At 37.9% G+C, this 22,102-nt stretch overlaps 1 protein-coding gene across 2 annotated transcripts in view; it reads left to right on the top strand.

The window, feature by feature from the left end:
- INO80 (INO80 complex subunit) overlaps positions 1-22,102 on the top strand; it is a 68,885-nt gene that overhangs the window by 15,246 nt on the left and 31,537 nt on the right. For both annotated transcript variants that reach the window (XM_026849079.1, XM_026849080.1), the window contains exons 8-24: positions 196-249; positions 1,772-1,975; positions 4,009-4,204; positions 4,383-4,450; positions 4,765-4,974; positions 5,562-5,642; positions 6,773-6,868; positions 9,518-9,577; positions 10,185-10,327; positions 11,426-11,510; positions 12,010-12,127; positions 13,121-13,206; positions 14,174-14,341; positions 14,793-14,926; positions 15,733-15,800; positions 17,256-17,349; positions 18,444-18,621. In XM_026849079.1, the coding sequence (XP_026704880.1) occupies positions 196-249; positions 1,772-1,975; positions 4,009-4,204; positions 4,383-4,450; positions 4,765-4,974; positions 5,562-5,642; positions 6,773-6,868; positions 9,518-9,577; positions 10,185-10,327; positions 11,426-11,510; positions 12,010-12,127; positions 13,121-13,206; positions 14,174-14,341; positions 14,793-14,926; positions 15,733-15,800; positions 17,256-17,349; positions 18,444-18,621 (2,043 nt within the window). The remainder of the gene's footprint in view (positions 1-195; positions 250-1,771; positions 1,976-4,008; positions 4,205-4,382; positions 4,451-4,764; positions 4,975-5,561; positions 5,643-6,772; positions 6,869-9,517; positions 9,578-10,184; positions 10,328-11,425; positions 11,511-12,009; positions 12,128-13,120; positions 13,207-14,173; positions 14,342-14,792; positions 14,927-15,732; positions 15,801-17,255; positions 17,350-18,443; positions 18,622-22,102) is intronic.

Genomic DNA, 22,102 nt, shown 5'->3' on the forward strand with positions numbered 1-22,102 from the left:
TGCCTTCAATAATTAAGGATGAAAAGCTGTTTTGGTCAAAATAAAAAAATAACTTACAGTACTTGTACCCAGTTATACAATAGTGTGCATGGCTGAAATTGGCACATGTATCTGCCGAGGACTGGACAGTGATCTTTTGAAGTACTGTGAAGCCATTACCCTTGTAACTAATTTTAAGATAATATTCTTTTGTAGGCATATAAACAAAAAGCCTCGGCCCGCAACCTTTTCCTAACCAACAGCAAAAAGGTAAGTTGCTTAGCTTTATATTGTTAACGTGTCCTGGATGTAAATAAGTAAACTGTAACCTCTTTATGTTTCTTCTGTGTCTTACAATACTTGACTATGCTAGCAGGGTGGTATAGGAGAAGTAATCTGTGATTTAGTATAAGGCTTCTCATTTTTTAAATGTGTCATTTTGGTGTGTTTTATAAGGAACAGATGAGCATCACGAACTTTTCTCATGAGATCTTTTTGACTTTTGTAAGATTTAGTTCGTGTATTTTTAATTTACTGATCTTTGATACAATAAATTAATGACTTTGGTACACTTTGTTGGCTTTTGAACTGCCCATCTATCCACTAACTAGAATTTGCTGGTTTAAGCATTCTTGCTTAAATAAAGGAGCTCTTGGAATATTAAATGTGTTCATTTACATAAATATGTATAGGAACTGAGATTGAAAAGAGAACTGCTTAAGTGATTGAGTTCATGTCATCAGAGTCTTCTCTAAGAAGTGCCATTGTCTCTACCTAGAAGGCTTTACTTTAGGAACAGGTGGTAATGGCTTTCTGAGCATTTTTTCAGGTGTTACACTCAAGTGTCTAATTCATTTATAAGGTTAATTAAAAAGTAATAAGGTATAGGGCCGAGAATCATCAGAGACAAGGTGATGTAGGAAATTTTCCATTCTGTATATGCATTATGAAGAAAGGGAGCATTTTCTGTGTAAGGAATGCAGTAAACAGGACCCACATTTATATATTTAAGAAACTTTGCTGTAGGTAGTTCTTTCCTGTGGTACTCCTTAGCTAGCAGAGACTGGATTTCTTTCTGATGTCTGGGCAAATAGCCTGTGTTTACTGTGTTTGTAGGTATCACAAATTGCATTTTAGCAAGTGAGTGATGCAGCAGACTTAGAGGTTTGGAAATTCCATTTTTTTTCCTTTTTTTGGTTTTGTTTGATCATTTGAAATCTGTGTTAGAGTTGTTGACATGCAGATTTTAGTGGAGGAAAACAACCTGTCACAAACATCAAACAGCAATTTTGACCGTTGTGACAGTGGCATTAATATATTTATACTAGAATGAAAAAGTTGTGTTGTATTATCCTTCTTGAGATGGTAGAAAAATCATAGGATACTCCTTTGCTTTTCAGTGTTGTTAACATGAATGGGATTGTGTTCCACCAATACTGCTATTGCAACAGTCTTATTAAAACAGCGAGTAAAGAACCACAGAAAAGTGTCTAGAATAGGTGAATCAGAGTTGCAGTCTGGCCTTGAACTGTGATCTCCTGAGTCCCTTTCAAGGATCTCCCCACCAGAGCAATACTTTTAAGTACCATGCCATGCTGAAACTGTCTTCAGGTTTTGTCTTCACCATCTCAGGAGGTTTTTGGAAGTTCACATTCTATTACACCATTTCAGAAGCATTACTGCTGAGTAAAGTTTTTCTCCTTCTGAAGGATCAGACTTGGTTATAATTAAATCTGGTGTTGTTTAAAATCTGCCATTTTACCACTGTTTCTAAAACCTTATTTCTCTCTAGCTTGCCCATCAGTGTATGAGGGAGGTCCGTCGAGCTGCTATCCAGGCCCAGAAAAACTGTAAGGAAACTCTACCACGGGCACGTCGTCTTACCAAGGAGATGCTTCTCTATTGGAAAAAGTATGAAAAAGTGGAGAAAGAACATCGCAAACGAGCTGAGAAGGAGGCCCTGGAGCAACGCAAGCTGGATGAGGAGATGAGAGAGGTACAGCAAAAACGCAGATAGCTGATAATTAATCTGTTGAGGAAACACAGAAGTGACCAGATGATTTGAGTTTCTAAATCCAAGCCATGAAATTCAGTCATGTGTCCTGTTCCAGCAGTAATTCATGTTTTCCTTCTGCTATCTTAAAATTCTTTACGTAATTCTTCAAATGTTAGCTAGAGGTGATAAAAAAAGCCTTCAAACTGTGTGAATTGTTTATAAGTGACTAAAATGGAGGAAGGGATTAGAGAAGCAGCATGTATCTCAAAGACATAACTCAGCATTGATAAGGGCCAACCTTTTGTGATGGTTTGTACATCGTTCTCAGTCCAGAAGGCAAGCCACCTTTCCATTCATACTGAATTTTCCTTTTTTTCCCCAGCTGTAAAAAGATATTGTATGTATGTGGCACAGAATTTTTCTGTGATTGCTTTTTTTGGTTGGCCAAGTGACAGCTTCATGGACTCCCTTTACAGAGTAATAAGGGTTGAATTTAAGAAAAGGCTTCCTTGTCAAAGCTCTGTAGTGGATTTGTGGTTGTTAACCTTACATGTGTGGTGATGAGCTAAGGTTGAATCTTTAGAATACCTTATGTTTAGCTTTATGCTTAAATTATGCTTTTGTTTATTGTGTTTCTCTCATGGGTGGCCCATGTAAACCTCATGGAAGTTCAACAAGACCAAGTGCAAGGTCCCGTACATGGGTCGGGGCAATCCCAAGCACAAATAAAGGCTGGGTGATGTGTGGATTGAGAGCAGCTCTGCGGAGAAGGACTTGGGGGTATCAGTGGATGGAAAACTGACCGTGAGCCAGCAATGTGTGCTCACAGCCAGAAAGCCAACCATGTCCTGGACTGCATCAAGAGCAGTGTGGGCAGCAGGTTGAGGGAGGGGATTTTTCCCCTCTACTCTGCTCTCATGAGAACCCCCCTGCAGTGCTGTGTCCAGCTCTGGGGGCAACAACGTAAAAAGGACACGGATCTGCTCAAGCATGTCCAGAGGATGCCACAAAGATGCTCAGGGGGCTGGAGCACCTCCCGTGTGAGGACAGGCTGAGAGAGTTGGGGGGGTTCAGCCTGGAGAAGAGAAGGCTCCGGGGAGACCTTATAGCAGCCTCCCAGTGCTTAAGGGGGCTACAGGAAAGCTGGGGAGGGACTCCTGATCAGGGGGTGTAGGGATAGGATGAGGGGCAACAGTTTTAAACTGACCGAGGGCAGATTTCGATTAGATCTAAGGAAGAAATTCTTCCCTGTGAGGGTGGTGAGGCCCTGGCACAGGTTGCCCAGAGAAGCTGTGGCTGCCCCCTCCCTGGCAGTGTTCAAGGCCAGGTTGGACAGGGCTTTGGGCAACCTGGGCTAGTGGAAGGTGTCCCTGCTCGTGACAGGGGGATGGGACTAGATGATCTTTAAGGTCCCTTCCAACCCCAACGATTCTGTGATTCTTGCAAATTCATAAGCATTTTGTGAAGGTTTTGGCTGACTTCAATTAATAGACAACTTAAAGCATTTTTTTTTAAACAAGAACCTAAAAATTAACAGAGTTTCTGCAGTGTCCTGCTGAATGCCAAACAGTATCTCAGCCGTATTACCTAGTGATGTATTTCACGTATTCTACCATAATTCTCTTCACTAGTAAATAACAGAGCGTTGGAGTTAGGTAATTGTGAGAGCGTTTTTGTAACTGTTCAGTTCTTTTACTGTAGATGACTAAAATCCTGTTTATTTTTGTCAACCTTTTAATTTTTCACTGTAAACTAAACCTCTGAACTTTATTAGATTATAGTGTTCTTTGCCATGATACCTGAATTTAATAGAACCTTTCATTTACAACAATTTTATATTTTAATATAGAAGTTTATGGTCGTGGTCAGCGTTCTTATGTGCAACTAATATAGCATTTTGATATCAGTGATGTGCATAACAGTCTAGATTAGTTATTGATATATTATGATATTTAATGATATTTTAGACACGAAAATTTTGTCCTGGTTTTTTTTTCCTCTTCATCTGTTTTCTGTTAATGCTCTTCTCTTAGGCTAAGAGACAGCAGCGAAAATTGAACTTCCTGATCACACAAACTGAATTATATGCCCATTTTATGAGTCGTAAACGAGATATTGGGCATGATGGAATACAGGAGGAAATCCTACGCAAACTGGAAGACAGTTCTACCCAAAGGCAGATTGATATTGGCGGAGGAGTAGTGGTCAACATCACCCAAGAAGATTACGGTAAATGATTAATCTACAATCCTTCCCATGCACTTTTTTGAAATTTACTGTACTCCACACATTATCGTGCAATTTAGAATTTCAAGCACAGACTCCTTCTGTGTAAAAAGCACTGCTATAATTACTGGAATTTATCTCTATGTTAATTGGAGCTCTAACATGGAGATGTTGTTTTCAGATAGTAACTATTACAAGGCCCAAGCTCTGAAGAATGCTGAGGATGCTTACCAGATTCATCAAGCCCGGGTATGTATTTTTTGGATCCATGAAGTAGAAGAGAAAGCAGAGTCATTTTAGAGGCCACAGAACAATGATCTTTCGTAGCAGCCAAGTCAAGTATTTCGGTTTAATCCTGGATGCCAGATTTGAATTTAATTTCATTGCCACTTTCTGTGCTAAACAGGTAGAAATTCAGAATAGAAAGAGGAATAGGCTTGTTTTCTCTTAGTTTCTGGCTGAGATGCTATGTTTTCATGTGAAATGTAAGGCCTTTTACTATGCAGTTTCTCGTTAAGTTAATATGTTCATCATCTTATGCATATTTTCCTCTTCCTGTTTAGACCAGATCATTTGATGAAGATGCAAAGGAGAGTCGGGCAGCTGCTTTACGGGCTGCTAACAAGTCCGGTACTGGCTTTGGAGAGAGTTACAGTTTAGCAAACCCATCTATCCGAGCAGGAGAAGATATTCCACAGCCTACCATTTTCAATGGAAAACTGAAAGGTTACCAACTGAAAGGCATGAATTGGCTGGCCAACCTATATGAGCAGGTATCTTAGTACATCTTGAAAAATTTTTAAACTTCTAGGATTATTTAAGTCATTAAACTTGGTAAAAAACTTACTAGTTGTAAAATTAGACTGCATGTACTCAATCTGTAATATCTTCAGAAGAACGGAAAATATTGTGTAAGACACATATTGGTGTTCTCGATTATTTAAGAAAGAACAATTTTGAATGGGGCATTAAGTTCAAGGTTCTTAGTGGATGGTTATACAACTGTATCACTTGGATTATGTGATGAGCGGTCTTTTGCTGCTCGGAGCTGCATACTGTTTCAGGCTTGGGTCAGCTGGTGAACTGCAGGCAGCCTTGTCCTTGTGCGTGTAACCGAGTTTGCAATGTGATCGTGAAGTGCAGACAGGCTGAGGGGAAAAAAAAAAAGTCACACTTGAGAAATGAATGAAAGTGCAGCTGAGATAAATTATCTCTTACGAGAAGATGTAAGAGACAGTAAAGTGTTCCTGAGTTGCTGCAGTGGGGCTGCTCACCCTAAATTCACTGGCAACCGTTCTGCTAGTCCTGTATGGATTTAAAAGGAGTAAGGTGAAAGTGTTCATTTATGGATCTTTTTCAGGGCATCAATGGAATCCTGGCAGATGAAATGGGTTTGGGTAAAACAGTACAAAGTATTGCTCTCCTTGCACATCTGGCTGAGGTAGGTGGATTATATCTTATTCCTGGTCAGTACACTTGATAGAAGATGCATGCTTTTTACATGTTGGAAATGAATTCTAATTATATAGCTTAAATGTCTTTAAAGGCATTTTACCCTTTGTTTTAAAGCAGAGCCTTTGAAATGGGTGTGGGGATGTGTGTTCATGTATATAAAAATAACCAGAATTTTCATTTATTTATAGAATAACAACTTGTCGCACTGAATGTGAAAGCCTGATGAGAGCACAAGTTGTACACTTCAGGGTTCACTGAGTTTTACAAATCAGACTTGTAGAAATGAAGCACAGATGCTGAGCTTCATGACAATCAGTGTGCATTTCCATATTTTGGCAGGGTATTTTTAGGAAGCATAGCGATTCTTCTGTGCCAAGGCAGACAGACAAAACAGAAAAAGCAACAGGAACTTCTTCGTACAGAAATGCATTATTTTTAATTTTTTAAAAAAAAGGCTTGATTGGCATCCAGTCACTTGCCTTAAATAGGGGATATCAACCAAGTGATACTGAGAGCAGAATTAACTGCAGTAGTGACCAAATGACAATTATGTGCATTTGTTTATGTTCCTTTTGATACCAGTCCACTGGCACTATCGACCACAACACTAGAAGGGTGTGCAGAGCTGAAGGCTCTTGAGCTCATCTGTATAGAAGTGATAACAGATAAGCTTGTCTCCCTGCTGCACTGCAACTTGAGATTTTTGGAAGCCAGCACAGGGCTTTTACTTTTTCTGGCTCTTCATTATGCAAGCCAGCTTGTAACTAATGGATCAACTTAGTTATGTGATGGAGCAAAGCTTTCCAGTGCCACCTGAAGTTCTTTTCCTCCCCAAAATGATAGGGCTGTTAGTACTTGAAGGTGGCAACTTTCAGAAACAAAGGGGATTGTTCTGGGAACAACTTTGCTGTTATGAAATTAAGTCTTATTTGAGCATTAGATCTACTCTATTTGATACTCTTTGACATCCTGCTGTGCTGGGAGGATTTGCTATGTTGGATATAGTTTGCTCATTTAGTAATTGTAAAGCTGTAGCAAACTGTCTTTGTATCCCTTCCCCTTAATTAATTTGTGGGTCTCTTTTTTAAATTTTTATTTTTAATGTGTGTATTTCAGAGAGAGAACATCTGGGGACCTTTTTTAATAATTTCACCTGCCTCTACTCTTAACAACTGGCATCAGGAGTTTGCCAGATTTGTACCTAAATTTAAGGTAATAATCATGTTTAAGAAAGTTCTGTTTTCTCAAAAGTTCTCCTGAGTTCTTTGCTGCATCTGGGTGCCTAATGACCTTGGAATTTGAAACTCTGTAATGAGCCTGATTCTGATACTTTTCCATCATCTGTTTTTTTCTGGAGCCTTCAATATCTAGGGTTTACAAATGTTCTTACTCTAGTCACATGATTTTCATTTTGCATCAGCTTAAAGATACATTCTTGTGTCTTTAAGATGATGTGTGTGAGGAATTGAAGTGGGTCAGGGACATGATGTTCACTTCTAATGTGTGGACCTGGCAGCAAATTCAGGAATAACATTTCAGTCTTACATACTGTCTTTAGGGTTAGAGCAGTATTTCCAGTCATTTGTATCAATTTGAGTAAGATAAAGATTGTATGTGAACAAAACTGAACTCTAAACAGATTAGAGGGAGAGGGTATGCAGTTGTTACTGCAGAAAATAGCAGAACCATAGGCATGCAACCAGTAATCAAGAAAAGATGTGAAGCATAAATAGGTAAGAACAAAAATATTAGAAGAAAATAAATTGAGTTCTTCAGTTATAATGTAAATGTGAAAACATAGTAAGTAGAAAGCGAGGAACAATCAGTCACTGAAAAACGAGCTGCCTATCTGTTCCCCAGTGGAAAACATTGGACTGTTGCAAAGGAAGATTTGGAAAGAATGTGTACTGCTGAAACAGTGTTGAAATTTTAGAATGAAAGATAGGCAAAAATGTCAGAAGCTTGCAGTTACATCTGCAAAGCAGAATATAGTTTAAATATTTGAGTTGTTAACGTAGTAACCTTTGATATGAAGAGGTCTTGATAATTTTTTTTTTAAGCATCTGATTTTCTTTTCTACAGATGACAGTAAAAGACACCTAGTTATAAGTAACCAGTATACCAGTAACATTCAGGCTAATTGTTTGAATGTCTTGGTTACTTGATAAGGTGGAGGAAACTACTTGGAAGTACTACTTTAAGTAATATTTGATTTCTTCATCTGGGGTAGGGCAGTATTAAAGGACTTCTCTTTTACCAGATAGCTTGCTCTGCAGGTCCCTGGTGAGACTGTATGTGGGTTATGGTGGTGTATAGTTTGAGGTATCTATATGAGGAGAAGTTGTGCTAGAACATAGTTCAGTACTGGATGATTTGAGTATTTTGGGATAAACTGGGATGTGTATAATTTTGGGATATACTTTGGGATAAATTGGGATTACTGAAACTTCAAAGAAACTGATGAAGAAATAGAAATGCTTACATTAGTGAGGAATTAATTTTAAAAAAAAACTAAAAATAATCCATCTATGTATTTGCATGGTCCAAAATAATAAGGGCCCTGATGAAAAACCCTGGAGTAGAAAACATTAGAGCAATTGGCCATTCTACCTACTTACTTCTTGTATCAGTTTATTGTATAGAATAGGCAAGCAACTGTTAATTTCTCGTTCTCATAAATGAAATACAGAAAAAGTTTTTAAAATGCAGTTAGGATGCTTGTGAAAAGATAATTTTTCCATTTGTGACTTGAAAATAAAAAAGTTTCTGTCATTATATAGCTGTTCTTTGGGTTTATTGCATAGTAATGTTTACCGCTCCATGGAACAGAACTTGTTGTAAAAAGTGTCCTAAACTTATGATTGTCACATGTTTACAACTTTAATCAATCTTTTTCAACCAGTTTTGTTCCTGCTTCTAATCATACAGAAATGTGTAGTCAGTCATGCTTGTAGTAAACCACAGTGTAGTAAACTTGTAGTAAACCACAGTGAATTCATTTCTTCAGGTCCATGGCAGAAAATGTAAACTCAAAGGCAAATCACTTTTTTTTATTAGCCTGTTTTTTCACTAGTATCCTTATTTCAGGGAAGTTTGAACAATATTCGACTGAAGGCACTTTGAAATTTGGAGCTTGTCAGTTGACGCATGGAGACGTTTAAGATTTCACAACCTCAGAAATCAGCATTCCTCGCTTTGTCTCTAGTTGTGTGTAGTCCTCTCGTCAGACAGAAGATGGCAGTACAATATTATTAACCAATAACTCTGCTTTCCGTGCAGGGCAGAGATCTGTCCTGAGTAATGGGACCCATGAAATTCTGAGCTATAAATGGATTAACAAATTCCTCTGGCACCAGTGCTTGCTGTTTAAAATTCTTATATTAAATATGTCCAGACCAGATGTTTTAACTTTAGCTCAGATTTCGGGGTACAGTTCTGAAATACAAAACCAATGAGACAGTAGGGAATATTAAACAGGAGAGAGTCCACTAGTCCTGTAGGGTTAACTGTGGCGGTGGAGGAAAAACCTCTTTCTGCCATAAGCAAAGTATAATTTTTAATTTTTAGAAAAAAATTACTATAAGGTGTAACATGCTACTGGGGTTTTTTTGCGATTCTCAGCATAGCTTGATCTAATCTTTATACTAGACATAAGTTGTTTTGATACCTTTGCCTGGAATGCTCTGTTTGTAAATGGTTTTAAGTGCTTTCTGATTTTTCTTTCTGTTAAGTAATTTCCCTTTTCATTGTTTTTGAGAAAGACATCTGTCTTTCTCATTTTGTAGAATATATAGTATAAAATTCTAGAGCAGGTATGTCTTTATTTGAAACTAATATCTTTCTACTTCTTTACTGTTCCAGGTGCTACCTTACTGGGGAAATCCCCATGATAGAAAGGTGATCAGGAAGTTCTGGAGTCAGGTAACAATAGCACGCTCGTGCGCTTTGACCATCTTTGTTATTTGTGCAGAAACTGTTGCTACAAGCCACCAAGCTAAACAGCGTGTGGAGACCGAGTTCTTTTTCTTCATCCATGTAGTAGCATTTTCATTAAGATAATGAGGTAGAAGGCTTCTCTTGTGCTGGAGAGCGATACAGTACAGGGCAATTTAGGGCAGTATGGAGTTCAGCGGAAGAAACCAGAGCTCTGTAAATAAAGCAGGAAGTTTCATTGTCAAGGACTGTTTATTCTATTTGGGTAACCTAACCCAGGATGCCCAAGTCTAGCATCCCTGCAGGCCTGTCAGATTGTTCCTGATTTATCAACAGCATCTTGCAGGGTTCAATGCCTGAGTCTTGTCTGGCACATTAAGACACATCTGAAGTTGTTCAAGGACTAATGGGCTGAAGTCCAGATCCACCAGTTGAATAACTGTGCTGTAATTAATTTTAAAAGTAGCTGAGGAAAAATGCAGTAATAATGAAAAAAGATTGTGAAACAGAAGTCTGTAATTACAGTATACACAAGTGAATTCTTCACGATGTATTTACATAATGTGGACATTTGTTTCTTATTTTGTGGTTGTAGAAGACATTGTATACTCAGGATGCTCCTTTCCACGTGGTGATTACCAGTTACCAGCTAGTAGTACAGGATGTGAAGTATTTCCAGCGAGTGAAGTGGCAATATATGGTGCTGGATGAAGCGCAAGCACTAAAGAGTAGCTCCAGGTAATAAATTAACTGGAAAGAAAAACTTCCCTCTCTGTCAACCTCATGAAAACATCAGGATTACATAAATTGATAGAAGTAAAAATTGACATACATAAGACCCTAGTGTCTAACCTAGTTAAGTATCTAACTTAGTTAAATATGTGTATAACTCTGTGACACTGGATTGATCCACTAGATTTTCCTTCTCCAAATATGTAAAATGTAATTTTAAAGTAATTAAATTTAAAAGTAATTGTGGAGCAGAAACTTTCATGGAGTACAGGACAGTTAAACAAAACAGTCTGAAATGCTGTTCATCTTCTTTCCTGGCTACTCACAGAATTCTGCCTGGTGAATACTCTGTAGTCTTTAGCATATATTGCTTATATTGGCTCCATTAAATGCATTATTTTAATTCCTCCTTCAGTGGCACTTCCAGACACGAATGAAGGTCAGAACCTTGTGAATAGTCTTGGCTGCAGTAAAGCCCAATCTTTGCCATAAGACTCTGTGCCAGAAAGCTTTCTGTTTGTTTTCAAATAATGGATTTGTCCGTCTTTATTTCTGTAATTGCTTTCCCATAACCTTTGTCCGGGTTATCACTGTACACAGTAAGTTGGACTGCTTTAGGTGCAGACTCATTCTGACCAAAGTCTGTCTCTTCAGTGTTCCTTGGAAACTGCCCCTCTTAAGTGTGTGTGTGTGTGTGTGTGTGTATATATGTATGTATAGCTCAGCACTCCTGCCACAGTAGTCCATACAGTTAGTGTTGTAAAGTATGAAAAATAAATGACATTCTGGTTCATAAAAATTTTCTTTCAGGAAATTAATTATTCTAATAATGAGATTTTATTAGTATCCAAGCATTTGTATTAAAAGTGAGTAAAAAGATACTTAAAAAAATAATTTATGCATGTTTCTTTGTAATTTGTAAAAGGCTACTTCTTCCTGTAATTGTCTTTTGAAAGACTGGAGAGTAGCTGTGATAGTTTTACTCAGTGACCTCCAAAAATTATTTGGAAAGGTCACTGAAAGCGATTGGTCTTAAAATTCCTTTTGTTTCATATCCTTCTACAAAAAACAGTTTTAATGATTTTTCGTAATTTTTTTCATCAGTGTTCGCTGGAAGATTCTACTACAGTTCCAGTGTCGAAACAGATTGTTGTTAACTGGGACCCCAATCCAGAACACCATGGCTGAGGTATTTGGGAGCTCACAAGAGTGGACATTTCTTTATAAATAACAAGAATATATACTAAATATATGTGAACAGTTGCGAAAGCTGTTGTATTTCTGTGGTTGTGGAATCATGCTTGTAGCAAACCACTGGCAAACAAACATGGGATCAGCTCTGGAAGGGGAAAATTGGGAAATGTGTCACACATTCAAATAAAAATAAACTGAAGATACCTAATGATTAGTAATACCTAGATTACAGGAGGGCTTTTCCTTCTGCTGACTGTAATCATTGTGCTGTGTTGCTCACTGCTTTCTAATGGTGTTTTGCTAAGGTGATATATCTGGCATTTTTCTGGGTGGCGGGGTGGGGAGGAGGAAGAGGATGCAGCTGGGTTTTGTTTAATTTTGCCATGTCTCATGATGTAGTAAAGTGATTTTGCTCATAAAGAGCTGCAAGGGTTTGGGATCCCCAGTTGTCCACAGTAGGGTAGTTTTGCTGATTTACTGTTTTCTCCTTTTAGCTGTGGGCCCTGCTGCATTTTATCATGCCAACGCTGTTTGATTCCCATGAAGAGTTCAATGAGTGGTTTTCTAAGGACATTGAGAGCCATGCGGAGAACAAATCTGCCATTGATGAGAGTGAGTGCAGTGTGTAACTACAGTAGCTTTTATATTAAAAATATGTTGCCTTTTCTAATACTAATGGATAAACTTTATATTTCATTTTTTTGTATGAGAAACGTCCTCTAAAGCACAGGGTGCATAATGTGATTGAAATGTTATGGTTTGTTGTCTACAGTTTATGTCAGTTTGTGTTTCTGACTGTAATGTAGCATGTGTAATGAATAGAAAAGCATGTAGTGAAAATGTTGATTGCTGTTTGTTTCCAGTCCTCCTCTTTCCCAAACACAGGAAAACAAATATTTTAAGTGTTTCTTAACTTTCTACAGAGCACATGATCTTGGAAATTATCTGAGTCTGTTGCAAGCTGTAGACATAAAAATTATGAAATGAAGCCCTAAAGACCTTTTGAGCTCCAGAAGAGAAGCATAAAAATTCTTTTTTAAAAAAAAATTATTCACAGTAAATTTTAGGACATAACTTAGATTTTCTACATAACTAAGTAGCTAATTGGAGTAGAACACAGCACAGTTAGAACCCGTCACAAAAATTAAGGCTTTAAGAGTTCTCAAATACCCAGAACTTTGTTTTTACAGGTTATAAAGTGTGTAGTTGTCTGTCAGTGCACTATGCCCTTGTGATGCTATAATTTGGGGGGCATAAGACTTAAAGCTGTAGTGATCTCTTTTCATGAATTAGCACTGTCTCATCTGAAACTTTATTCTTCACTAATAGTGATAAATTTAAGACCATATTGTTCAGCCCAGAGGAATATAGAACACATAAAATGCTTTAGAAGTTTATTTTTTGAAGTATATCTTTAGATTCATAAGTTAAACAGTGGAGCTCGGCACTCATTTAAAAAAAGAAAAATCAACAGAGAAATATGTTGTAAGAACTCATATGGGGGGAAATGGCTGAGCAGTAAGGGACTTAATTTGTAGTACAACACCATTTGTTTTCTTCTTTGGTGAAGTAATAGTTACTTCTTCCCCTTTCCCTGTGTTTCAGACCAGCTATCCCGCTTGCACATGATCCTGAAGCCTTTCATGTTGAGAAGGATCAAGAAGGATGTGGAGAATGAGCTGTCAGATAAGGTGAGCAAAAATATTTATCTGGAATGGGTATTTCAGCTTTATTGTCATAGCTCTGTTCTCTAATCTGGTTTCTGCAAATTCATTTGTCAGTCTGCAAACCTCAAATTTCATTGTAGACCTTTCATGGACTTTCAGTTTCTGTCACCATGACCCAGCAATCTCATTAGGTGTGAATGTAACTGAAGAACCCCTAATTAATAAACTTTTCTAGGGAAAACATTTTGTTAAGTTACAAATAAAAAATCTTTAAGCCTGATTAAGTTGACAGAAATGCCACTAATTGAAGTGAAGGAGATTGATACAGCAGTGATTGGGTAATAAACATCTACAGTTGCCTTTGTGAAGTATGTGGTGTGGATTTAGGATTCTTTTTGCTTGCTTGTACAGAGCAAGAAATGCATAGTGGCAACATCTTACTCTCTTGTTAGTCTCCTAATTTCATGTGGATGTTAGCTATACTGGATGATCTTGTGGTCAGCATGCCCCCAGGTTTTGGGACCACTGGCTAAGAGACATCTACTTTGTTCTGATGTGCTTATCATTTTCAAAACTAGAACTTCCCACCGACACTGTTACATGATGCACCTGGCACCTGTTTAAGATGGCTCTAAATGGGTAGCATTTTAACAGTAGGATAGTAGAATTGAGGTCAGAGTTTAAGCTGATCAGCTGCGAATAGGATGTTTTCAGAGCTTCTTAAGAATCTGTTTGCTTAGTTTTGCTCATATACGTTTAAAGGTCTGTCTCCTACATCATTACCAAAGCCTTCCAAAACACACCTATGGGTTAAGTCCTTCTGGCTGGATCCTGAAATACAGATATGAATGCAACTGCCTATGTTGTTTGGTTTTTTTCTGAGAAAGTTATGTTTTCCTTAAGATATGTTTCTCTCTGCTTTTTGTATACTGATATGGTCATCCTTCATTTCAGAGATAGAAAAGGCTAAATCTTCATTACTATTTTGCAGATTGAAATTCTTATGTACTGCCAGCAGACAAGTCGACAGAAGCTGTTGTACCAAGCTCTGAAAAACAAAATCTCTATTGATGACCTCCTGCAGTCCTCAATGGGCACTACTCAGCAAGCACAGACCACCACTAGTAGTCTCATGAATCTAGTCATGCAGTTCAGGAAGGTAAGGCTATTTTAAGTAATAATTTTTAAAAAACCATATTCATTAGTTCAGAATTAAAATGCAGCTTCTAGAAAACATCATATAAAAAAAGTTCTGGCATTGGCAAGCAAATTTGTATGCAGTTCAGTTGTGTTTCTGATGCAGTGTAGCATGATGTTGGGGTTGAAGAGCTTTAGCCAAATGGTGCATGCTTCTGCTAAATGGTTTGGTTTCAAATTCAAAATTCATTTGGTTGTTGAAGAAAATCATTCACGTGGGAAGAGGCAATAGCTGTTACATGAATTGGAAAAGGTAAGATGTAGTGTTCAAATTTGAGCAAATGTACTAAAATAGCTGTGACATACTAGTCAATATTAAAGTCTTAGTGATTGTCATAGCTGATTTGGGATGTGAGTGCTGCATCAGAGTAAATTAATTTGTTGCAGTGTTTGACATGCTCTCTTTCTTACAGGTGTGCAATCACCCAGAGCTGTTTGAGCGACAAGAAACTTGGTCTCCATTTCACATCTCCCTAAAGCCATACCAGATTTCAAAGTTCATCTACCGTCATGGACAGATCAGGGTCTTTAACCACTCACGGGACAGGCAAGCCTTCTCCACTTCCTCTCCAGCTTAGCATATTTAGTATTATTACTTAGACTTATTTGAGCTTTGTAAGTGCTAATTAACTGCCTTACCTGATGTGCTTAAATGACATCGGCCAAGCGACACATTCCTAGTTTTCTTTCATTCATTCAGCTGTTAAGAATCTGATATGTGATGCTGTTTCTTGGTGGAATCCTGATCATCAAATATCCCTTTGATTGAATAAGAAAGTCAGGAAAAGGAATTTAGAGTTGTTGCTGATGATGTGTAATAGAATTAAACTTTAAAAGAATTCTTTAAAAAAAAAAAAAATACCAAAAACCCCCTGGTTTCCCTTCAGTGAGTTTTCATGTTTAAGGAAGCTATTATCTGTCTTTGTGACATGGTATATCGTGTGCATCTACTAGTGCCTTGACAGCTTTTAATGCTTACCTTGGATGAATAAAAGCTGCCTGAGTGTAGTTTTCTCTGACTGTGGGAATTCTTGATTAATTTTGTTTGCATTCAGTTATGAGAAATGCTCAGGGCAGAGATGGGAAAGCCATGTTTGAAGGTAAGACTAGCAGTTCTACAGCATCAGATGCAATTCCAGAACAATGGTGTGTCCCAGTATCAAATGAACAATAATGCATGTGGACTGATGATGCTTTTCTCTTACTGCCATGCAATTCCAGATACCCAGAGTGCTGAAATACTTACAATGAAGAACTGAATGGTTACTCTGCATTTTCTGTTGATTATGTGATTGAACATTGTAAGTGTTAACACCTTAGTGATTTTATTTGGTTTGTTGCTTTCATTTTCAGGTGGTTACGGGTTTTACTTTCGCCATTTGCACCAGACCACATCCAGCAGTCTCTCTTCCATAGGAAGGGTAGGTTTACAGTCCTCAGAAGCAAGTTGGGGTTGAACGCTTGCATGTGATGTTATGTAATATGTCTTATTCAGGGAGAAAGACTGAGATGCATATCAGTCCTCTGAGATAATCTGATTAGAACCTTTCAGAATTCTGTTATCATTCTTGTACATATATTTAGTTTGCTCAGTGAGGTAGAGGAGGGAAGCAGCTGGAAAAATAATCTATGGGCAACTTGTTACTTAATTACTGCAGTCTCTTGTTCCACTCCTCCTGTCTTGTTTTAACCTGCTTCAAGGGGTTAATGCTGCCTTTTTAGCCTAATGTGAATTTTTCACAGATACAATTCAGAGAAATCCTGGATTAATTTCAGAACATGCTGTATTGTATGTTAACCTGCTGACTTCTCTTTCAACTACAAAGTAGATGAGATGCAGGTGACCCAGCATCTAATCAATAAGCAAAAAAACCCACATAAGCTGTTTATATTAACAAATACAATTTATTATTATAGATTTTTTTTTTCACTAAAAAGAGCTAATTAGATTGCTTAGCTACTTGGGTAGGGAAAACCTGGGGAGAAAAAAGCCAGAGAGATACTGTCTGCATTACTATGCTGAAATCTCTTAGCATGGACCTGTTCAGCTCTGCAAAACCCTTTTCGAGTAAGAAGAACCAGATGCAGCTACAGGAATCTGCAGTAGTCTGTAATGCTCTAACTTCTGTATGTCTCGCTAATTTTTCTGGTTGCTGTTTGGTTTGGTATTCGTAATAGACTCTTTTCTTGGGGACATTTTTTGGCATACCATAAAAAGAAAATAGTTTTGGGAATATAATTTTTGTGTAGAAGTTAAAAGGTAAAAAGATATGAATGGTATTTGGGATATGCAGTGCACATGGGTAGGCCTGAAAGCCTTTCTCCACTGACATGGAACATAATCTCTTCTGCTCCTCACCCTTCACTGCAACGTATCCATCATCCTCTCTGTATCCTTTGCATCCTTATCCCCACACTTACATTCCCCTACCATTTCCTACATCTCCTTCCAATCAATTTGACTGGTTGGATGAGAGTGAGGATGTTTGGCATGCGTGTTCTGGTCAGCTCTCTGGCAGATACGTGTTTTGATTCACAAATGTGCGTGCTGCCTATCGATTCTTAGTAAGTTAAATCGATGTCCTTACTGGATGCATGGTTTTCAGGCCTAGAACATGGTTGTCTGTCTTGGTAAACGCCCTTCTCTTGCCCAGACTGGAAAATGAACTGGAACTTGGTGTCAGGCAACAGCAGTTCAGATTAAATTTTCAGTATTTCTAAAAGATCTAAGTTAAATTAGGATCTCCTGTTTATTCACCTAGATTTGTCATATGTCAGACAATGTGTACCTTGAACTGATTAAGTAAGTTTATTGTTTTCAGATACAAGTGTCTTGTGAAATGTGTTGGCCTAACTTCAGTATTTCTTTGACATAGGCATCAATGAAGAAAGCTGTTTTTCTTTCCTCCGGTTTATTGATGTCTCTCCAGCGGAAATGGCAAACCTCATGAATCAGGGACATTTAGCCAGGTGAGGACAACTGGGGTTATTTTCCTCTGTTTTAGTAAATATAGGAAAAATACATGTGATGTTGGAGGCATCTCTCTGTAAACCTGTGTTTTCTATGCCTCCTAATATTATAATTTGTCTATCATTATCTAATATTACAGGTATAGGGCACCATTATGCAAGGCAATTTTTATGCTTCTGTCAAAGGAAAACCTGTGTTACAAAGATTTGACATTGTAAATACACAAGATGGTCAAAGGGCAATGGAGGAGTGTGCTTAGGATCACATTGTAGGTTGCTGGCATTATCAAGCATGAAATCCAGACTTTTGAAGGCCAGTTTATTGCTATGCTTAGCAGTTGCAATTGAGTGTCTGTTTTAACACATGTGGAATAAGCTTCTGTTGTGATAGTTTTCTTCAGCTCTGAGCCATATTGTCTACTTTCCACATGTCCTGTTTTTAATATGGAATGGAATTCCAAGGTGTAGGCTTAGTATAATGGATTTTTAGTATCCTGAACTGCATTAGCTTGGAAAGGGAGATGATCTGTTTTAAGTTATGGTGTACTCTGCAACGGACAGTACTCTGATTAAAGTTAAATAGTAACTGTAAGAAATTTGAGATTAAAAGCAAGTCTTTATTAATAAATAAAGGTGTTTTGTTTAGGGTTTTTTAAGTGAAATATTGTTGGGATTTTGGACTACTGTTTCATTTCTATGTGTTTCAGTAGCATAATACAAATTTCCCTTGATCTGTCTGAGTGATCTTTATGATAAGTTCTGCATTCATTGTGCAGGTTGTTATAATTTATTTATAGAGCAATTTACAGAGAAGTCAGTGCAATTCCAAGTAGTAGTGGCTAACTCTGTCTGGACCCTTTTAAACGAAGTGCTTCAAAGTGTATTCTGATTTAATCCCTTAGATTCAGTTAAGCCACCTTAGGGAAAAAAAAAAAAAAAAGAGTAATATAATTGGTAGATGCCCGTTTCCTTTAAGTCAGGACGCTGTAAGCCTGAAATCCTGAAAAAAACATTTGTGTTAAATAATTACATTGTAACTCACACCTTTCTTTCCCAAAGCAGTGATTAAGTCTATGTACTGTGTTTTGTTTCAGATGGTTAGCTCTTTTCCTGTCTCTGAAGGCATCCTACAGGCTCCATCACATGCGTTCCTGGATGGAGACCAATGGGGAGAAACAGCGGGGGTCACATTTTCTGGGGAACAGGGATTTCTTGCTTGATATAAATTTCCCGCTGTCTTTCCCTAACTTGCACAGCTGCACTTTGCTGCAGGTAAGGAAAATTTCTGTGATAAGGAGACCGTAACAAAGCCTCATCAGTGAGAAATTAGGAAAACCGTTCTATCCTTATAAAACAGAGGAAAACAAACTTGGAAACTGGATGACTTTATTATCTGCTTTATTAGATAAAGTTAATAATGTTCAGAGTGCTGAATAGAAAAATAGTTTAACTGCTGTCTTCCTCCCATGTGGTGATACATTTCAAAACTTGCTATAAAAAACAAATCAGTTGAATTAGAAGTCTTAAAAATATTGCTGGAGCAATATCAGTAGAGTCATGATTTGCCAGGGATGGATTCTACATGCAAGCTTAAGAGTTTTGTAATGTTTTTCTACATGTAAGATGATTGTTTTCTGCCCGAAACGAACTCTTTTCTTCTCAAATTCGGTATGTTGTTGCAGAAACTGGGGAAAGCAGAGACTTCAGCCTAGCAGTGTTTCAGAGTTGATGGACATGCATTGTCAATGCTGTCTTTCTACTCCAAAATTTACTTCTGCTGCTGTCTGGTAGACTCCACATGCATTCATCTTACTGTATAATGCAAAGTAATTTTCCTTAATCTTTTGCCTGTGATGTGTGTGAAGGTTTTTGTCTTTATGACTAAATTGCTGTTGTTAGGTTATACCTCCATTGATTTGTTCAACTGGGAAGTAAGTTCACAAAAGTGGTAACATAGAGTCAGGAAAGCATCTAGGTCAGTTAGCAGATATGCAGTAAAAAAAAATATTTTCTGAAACAGTGAGATCGTGCCAAATTTCTCTAGGGAATATTGCTTCTGTTCACGAGTCTGGAAGGGGAAAGGAGATAGCCAGAATTCAATTGAATAGCATGTAGAGGAAGTTGAAATTGAAGATGCATAAGCAGTAGGAAACCAACTTTGGACTTGGTGTCATGTTTTGCAGTGTTAACAGCAAAGCCAACAAAATGAGTTGTCCTAGTTATCAAACAAAGAGCAAGCCAACTGAGTGTGTATGCCAGTTAACTCTGGCTGTGCTGGTCTTCTGTGTTTCCATGTCTAGCTTGATAAAATGTCTATGCTATATGGATTTGCTGTCAGGTGTGGGTTTTTTGTGTGATACATTCAGCTGTTTGTATACTGACAGTGCAATGCCTATCTCTGAAACTATACTGCAGCTCTGTCCTCTCATTGGTATGGTTAAGGAAAACTTGTGTGGTGTCAGATGTTGCAGCCTAATAGTAAAGATGTAGATTGTATCAGAAGTTGTATGCACTTACAGAAGGCAGCATTTATTTTTACATGTGTAGAAAGACAATCGATCTTTATATAACCTTCTGTTATATAACCTTCAGGTTAGTGTGTATATTAAAATGAAAGTCAATATATTTTCTTATGGAACAGAAGGTGAAATAACAGATACTAAATATGAGGTGTGAAATACGCACATGTAGGTTTTAATACTAACAATGAACTGTAAAACATTTGGACAGGCTACAAACCCACCTGTACCGCAACCTTTCAAGACCTAAACATGTAATTTGCTTTCTCCAAATAATTTCTGTTCTTTGAGGAAGTCATTACTTGTGTCTCAGGGGTCCCAGTGCTGTGACTGGTGTAACTAGTGACTGGTATAACTAGTACCTTTTACACAGAAAACAGCCAGCTGAGGAGCAGAGTTCATCAGTGTGTGCAGTACAGCGCATTTGTGATAACCCCAGTATATCTAAAGGAAGTTTAGCCCTACGGTTGAGACAGATTCTTTAGAACTGTTTTCTAACCTGTATGTTAGACAGATTGCCACCTGGAGTCACTTTGAAATAAGCTATGTTTGCAGAATTTTGTTTGCACAGCTTAGATATAGAACGTCTTTTTTAAAAAGAAAAAACAAATGGGGAGCAAAACCAAAAAAAAACCAACCACAAAAACCTTGCAAAACCAAAGGGAGAGTTGGAAAACAAACTGCCCTTTACATGCCTGACTTTTAGCAGCATGCGTCATTGTGAGTGAAAATGAACTCACTTTTTTTGTCTTAGCCCAAATTTGAGAAATTTTCAATGTAAAATCCCCTGAGGCTTCCTCTGGGGTTTCACAAGATAGTAACATGAAGGGGAGTGAGGAGGGGGAGAAACAGAGGAAAAAGGAAATGGTATAAATCTGGAAAGGCTTTTCTTAACTGCTTAGATCAGCATTTCCGATAGGAGAGACAAAATATGAAAAGAAGTCAGTAGACAAAAATCACATTTCTTTTTAATAAATATTACTGAAATTGAGGTAACACCTGTCTAAAGATAGTATGAGTTTCTTCATGTAAACACAGAAATCCCTTGCAGTGTGAGGTCTCTTCATTCCCTTTACTCAGCACCTCCACAACATGTGTATTATTTTGTATACATTGATTTAAATTAATATAAAATCTGATCTGTTGAAATGAATCCTTCTCTCCTTTGCTTTCCTAATTTTCTTTATATATATAAAAAAAAGTGTTAATGAGCTTAAGGTGCTGGTAGCAATCACCCATATTTATCTGCAGCTCTGATTGCCATATAGGAAAGCCTCTTTCAACACTTACATTGGACTGCATAGTTGCAGTAGATGTGTACATTCTAGTTTTTTAACAGTCCTCCTCATCAGTTCTTGAGTTTGTTGTAGTAAGGTATAGGAGCCCTTTCGGAGCTGTGACTGTGTTCAGTTCTGTAACCTTACCCGGTCTTTTCCATGTGTGACTGATGGGAAGCTGGTTTCTGCTGTCCCTGTTATATCTGGTGTCTGCTCTGTCCATGAATGCTTAATGGCTGTGTATGTCAGAGAATTCAGAGAGGGATGTTTCTTAAGTAACCTGCTTATAATTCATACACAGGAAGCATGGTGCTGAACACCAGGTTAAGGCCAATGTACAAGACCTACTTCTAATACTGTGTGTATACAGAAATAGTCTTTTTCTCTTATTTTGGATACCTTCTTGGAAGTTTTCCTTTATGTTTCTTCCTGGGTACTTCTAATTGGGCTAAAGCCAGCTTTGATGGCTCTTTGATATTGCCTTCTAAAAGGGAATTAAATAACAAACTTGCATAGGTTTGGAATTACAGTTTGTGAGCTTCCTCTCTATCCGCTTCTTGTATTCTCACTTTCCAGGAAATAAAGTTACCAAGCCGCTCTAATGACCAGGCCAACAATCAGTATGCCAGCGTTTGCTGTCATAAGACTTACTGGAGAGCTCTTGTGACTGCATGCAGTGCTCGTTCCTCTTTGTAAAATCAGCTGTATGCCCAGTGTGTGGGCCAGGGGTGGAGGGGAAGAGGGGCTTTGAGCTTAAAGCAGTTGTTAGGAGTCTGTCTAGTAGCCTGCTGTTGCTGAGAAGGGAAGTCACTCTTTGTCTCTTGCTGTCCTTTATTTACTCCCAGCCTCTGAATCCTGCCTCTGCTCATGTGGGCTTGCAGCGTCACATCCTCATGGGAGCCAACTGCAGAAAACTTCCTATTTTCATGGCTGCTGAATTTGTTCTTTGATTAGATG

This window comes from Athene cunicularia (assembly GCF_003259725.1).
Source record: "Athene cunicularia isolate RWA chromosome 5 unlocalized genomic scaffold, athCun1 chr5_part1, whole genome shotgun sequence".
NCBI lineage: Eukaryota > Metazoa > Chordata > Aves > Strigiformes > Strigidae > Athene > Athene cunicularia.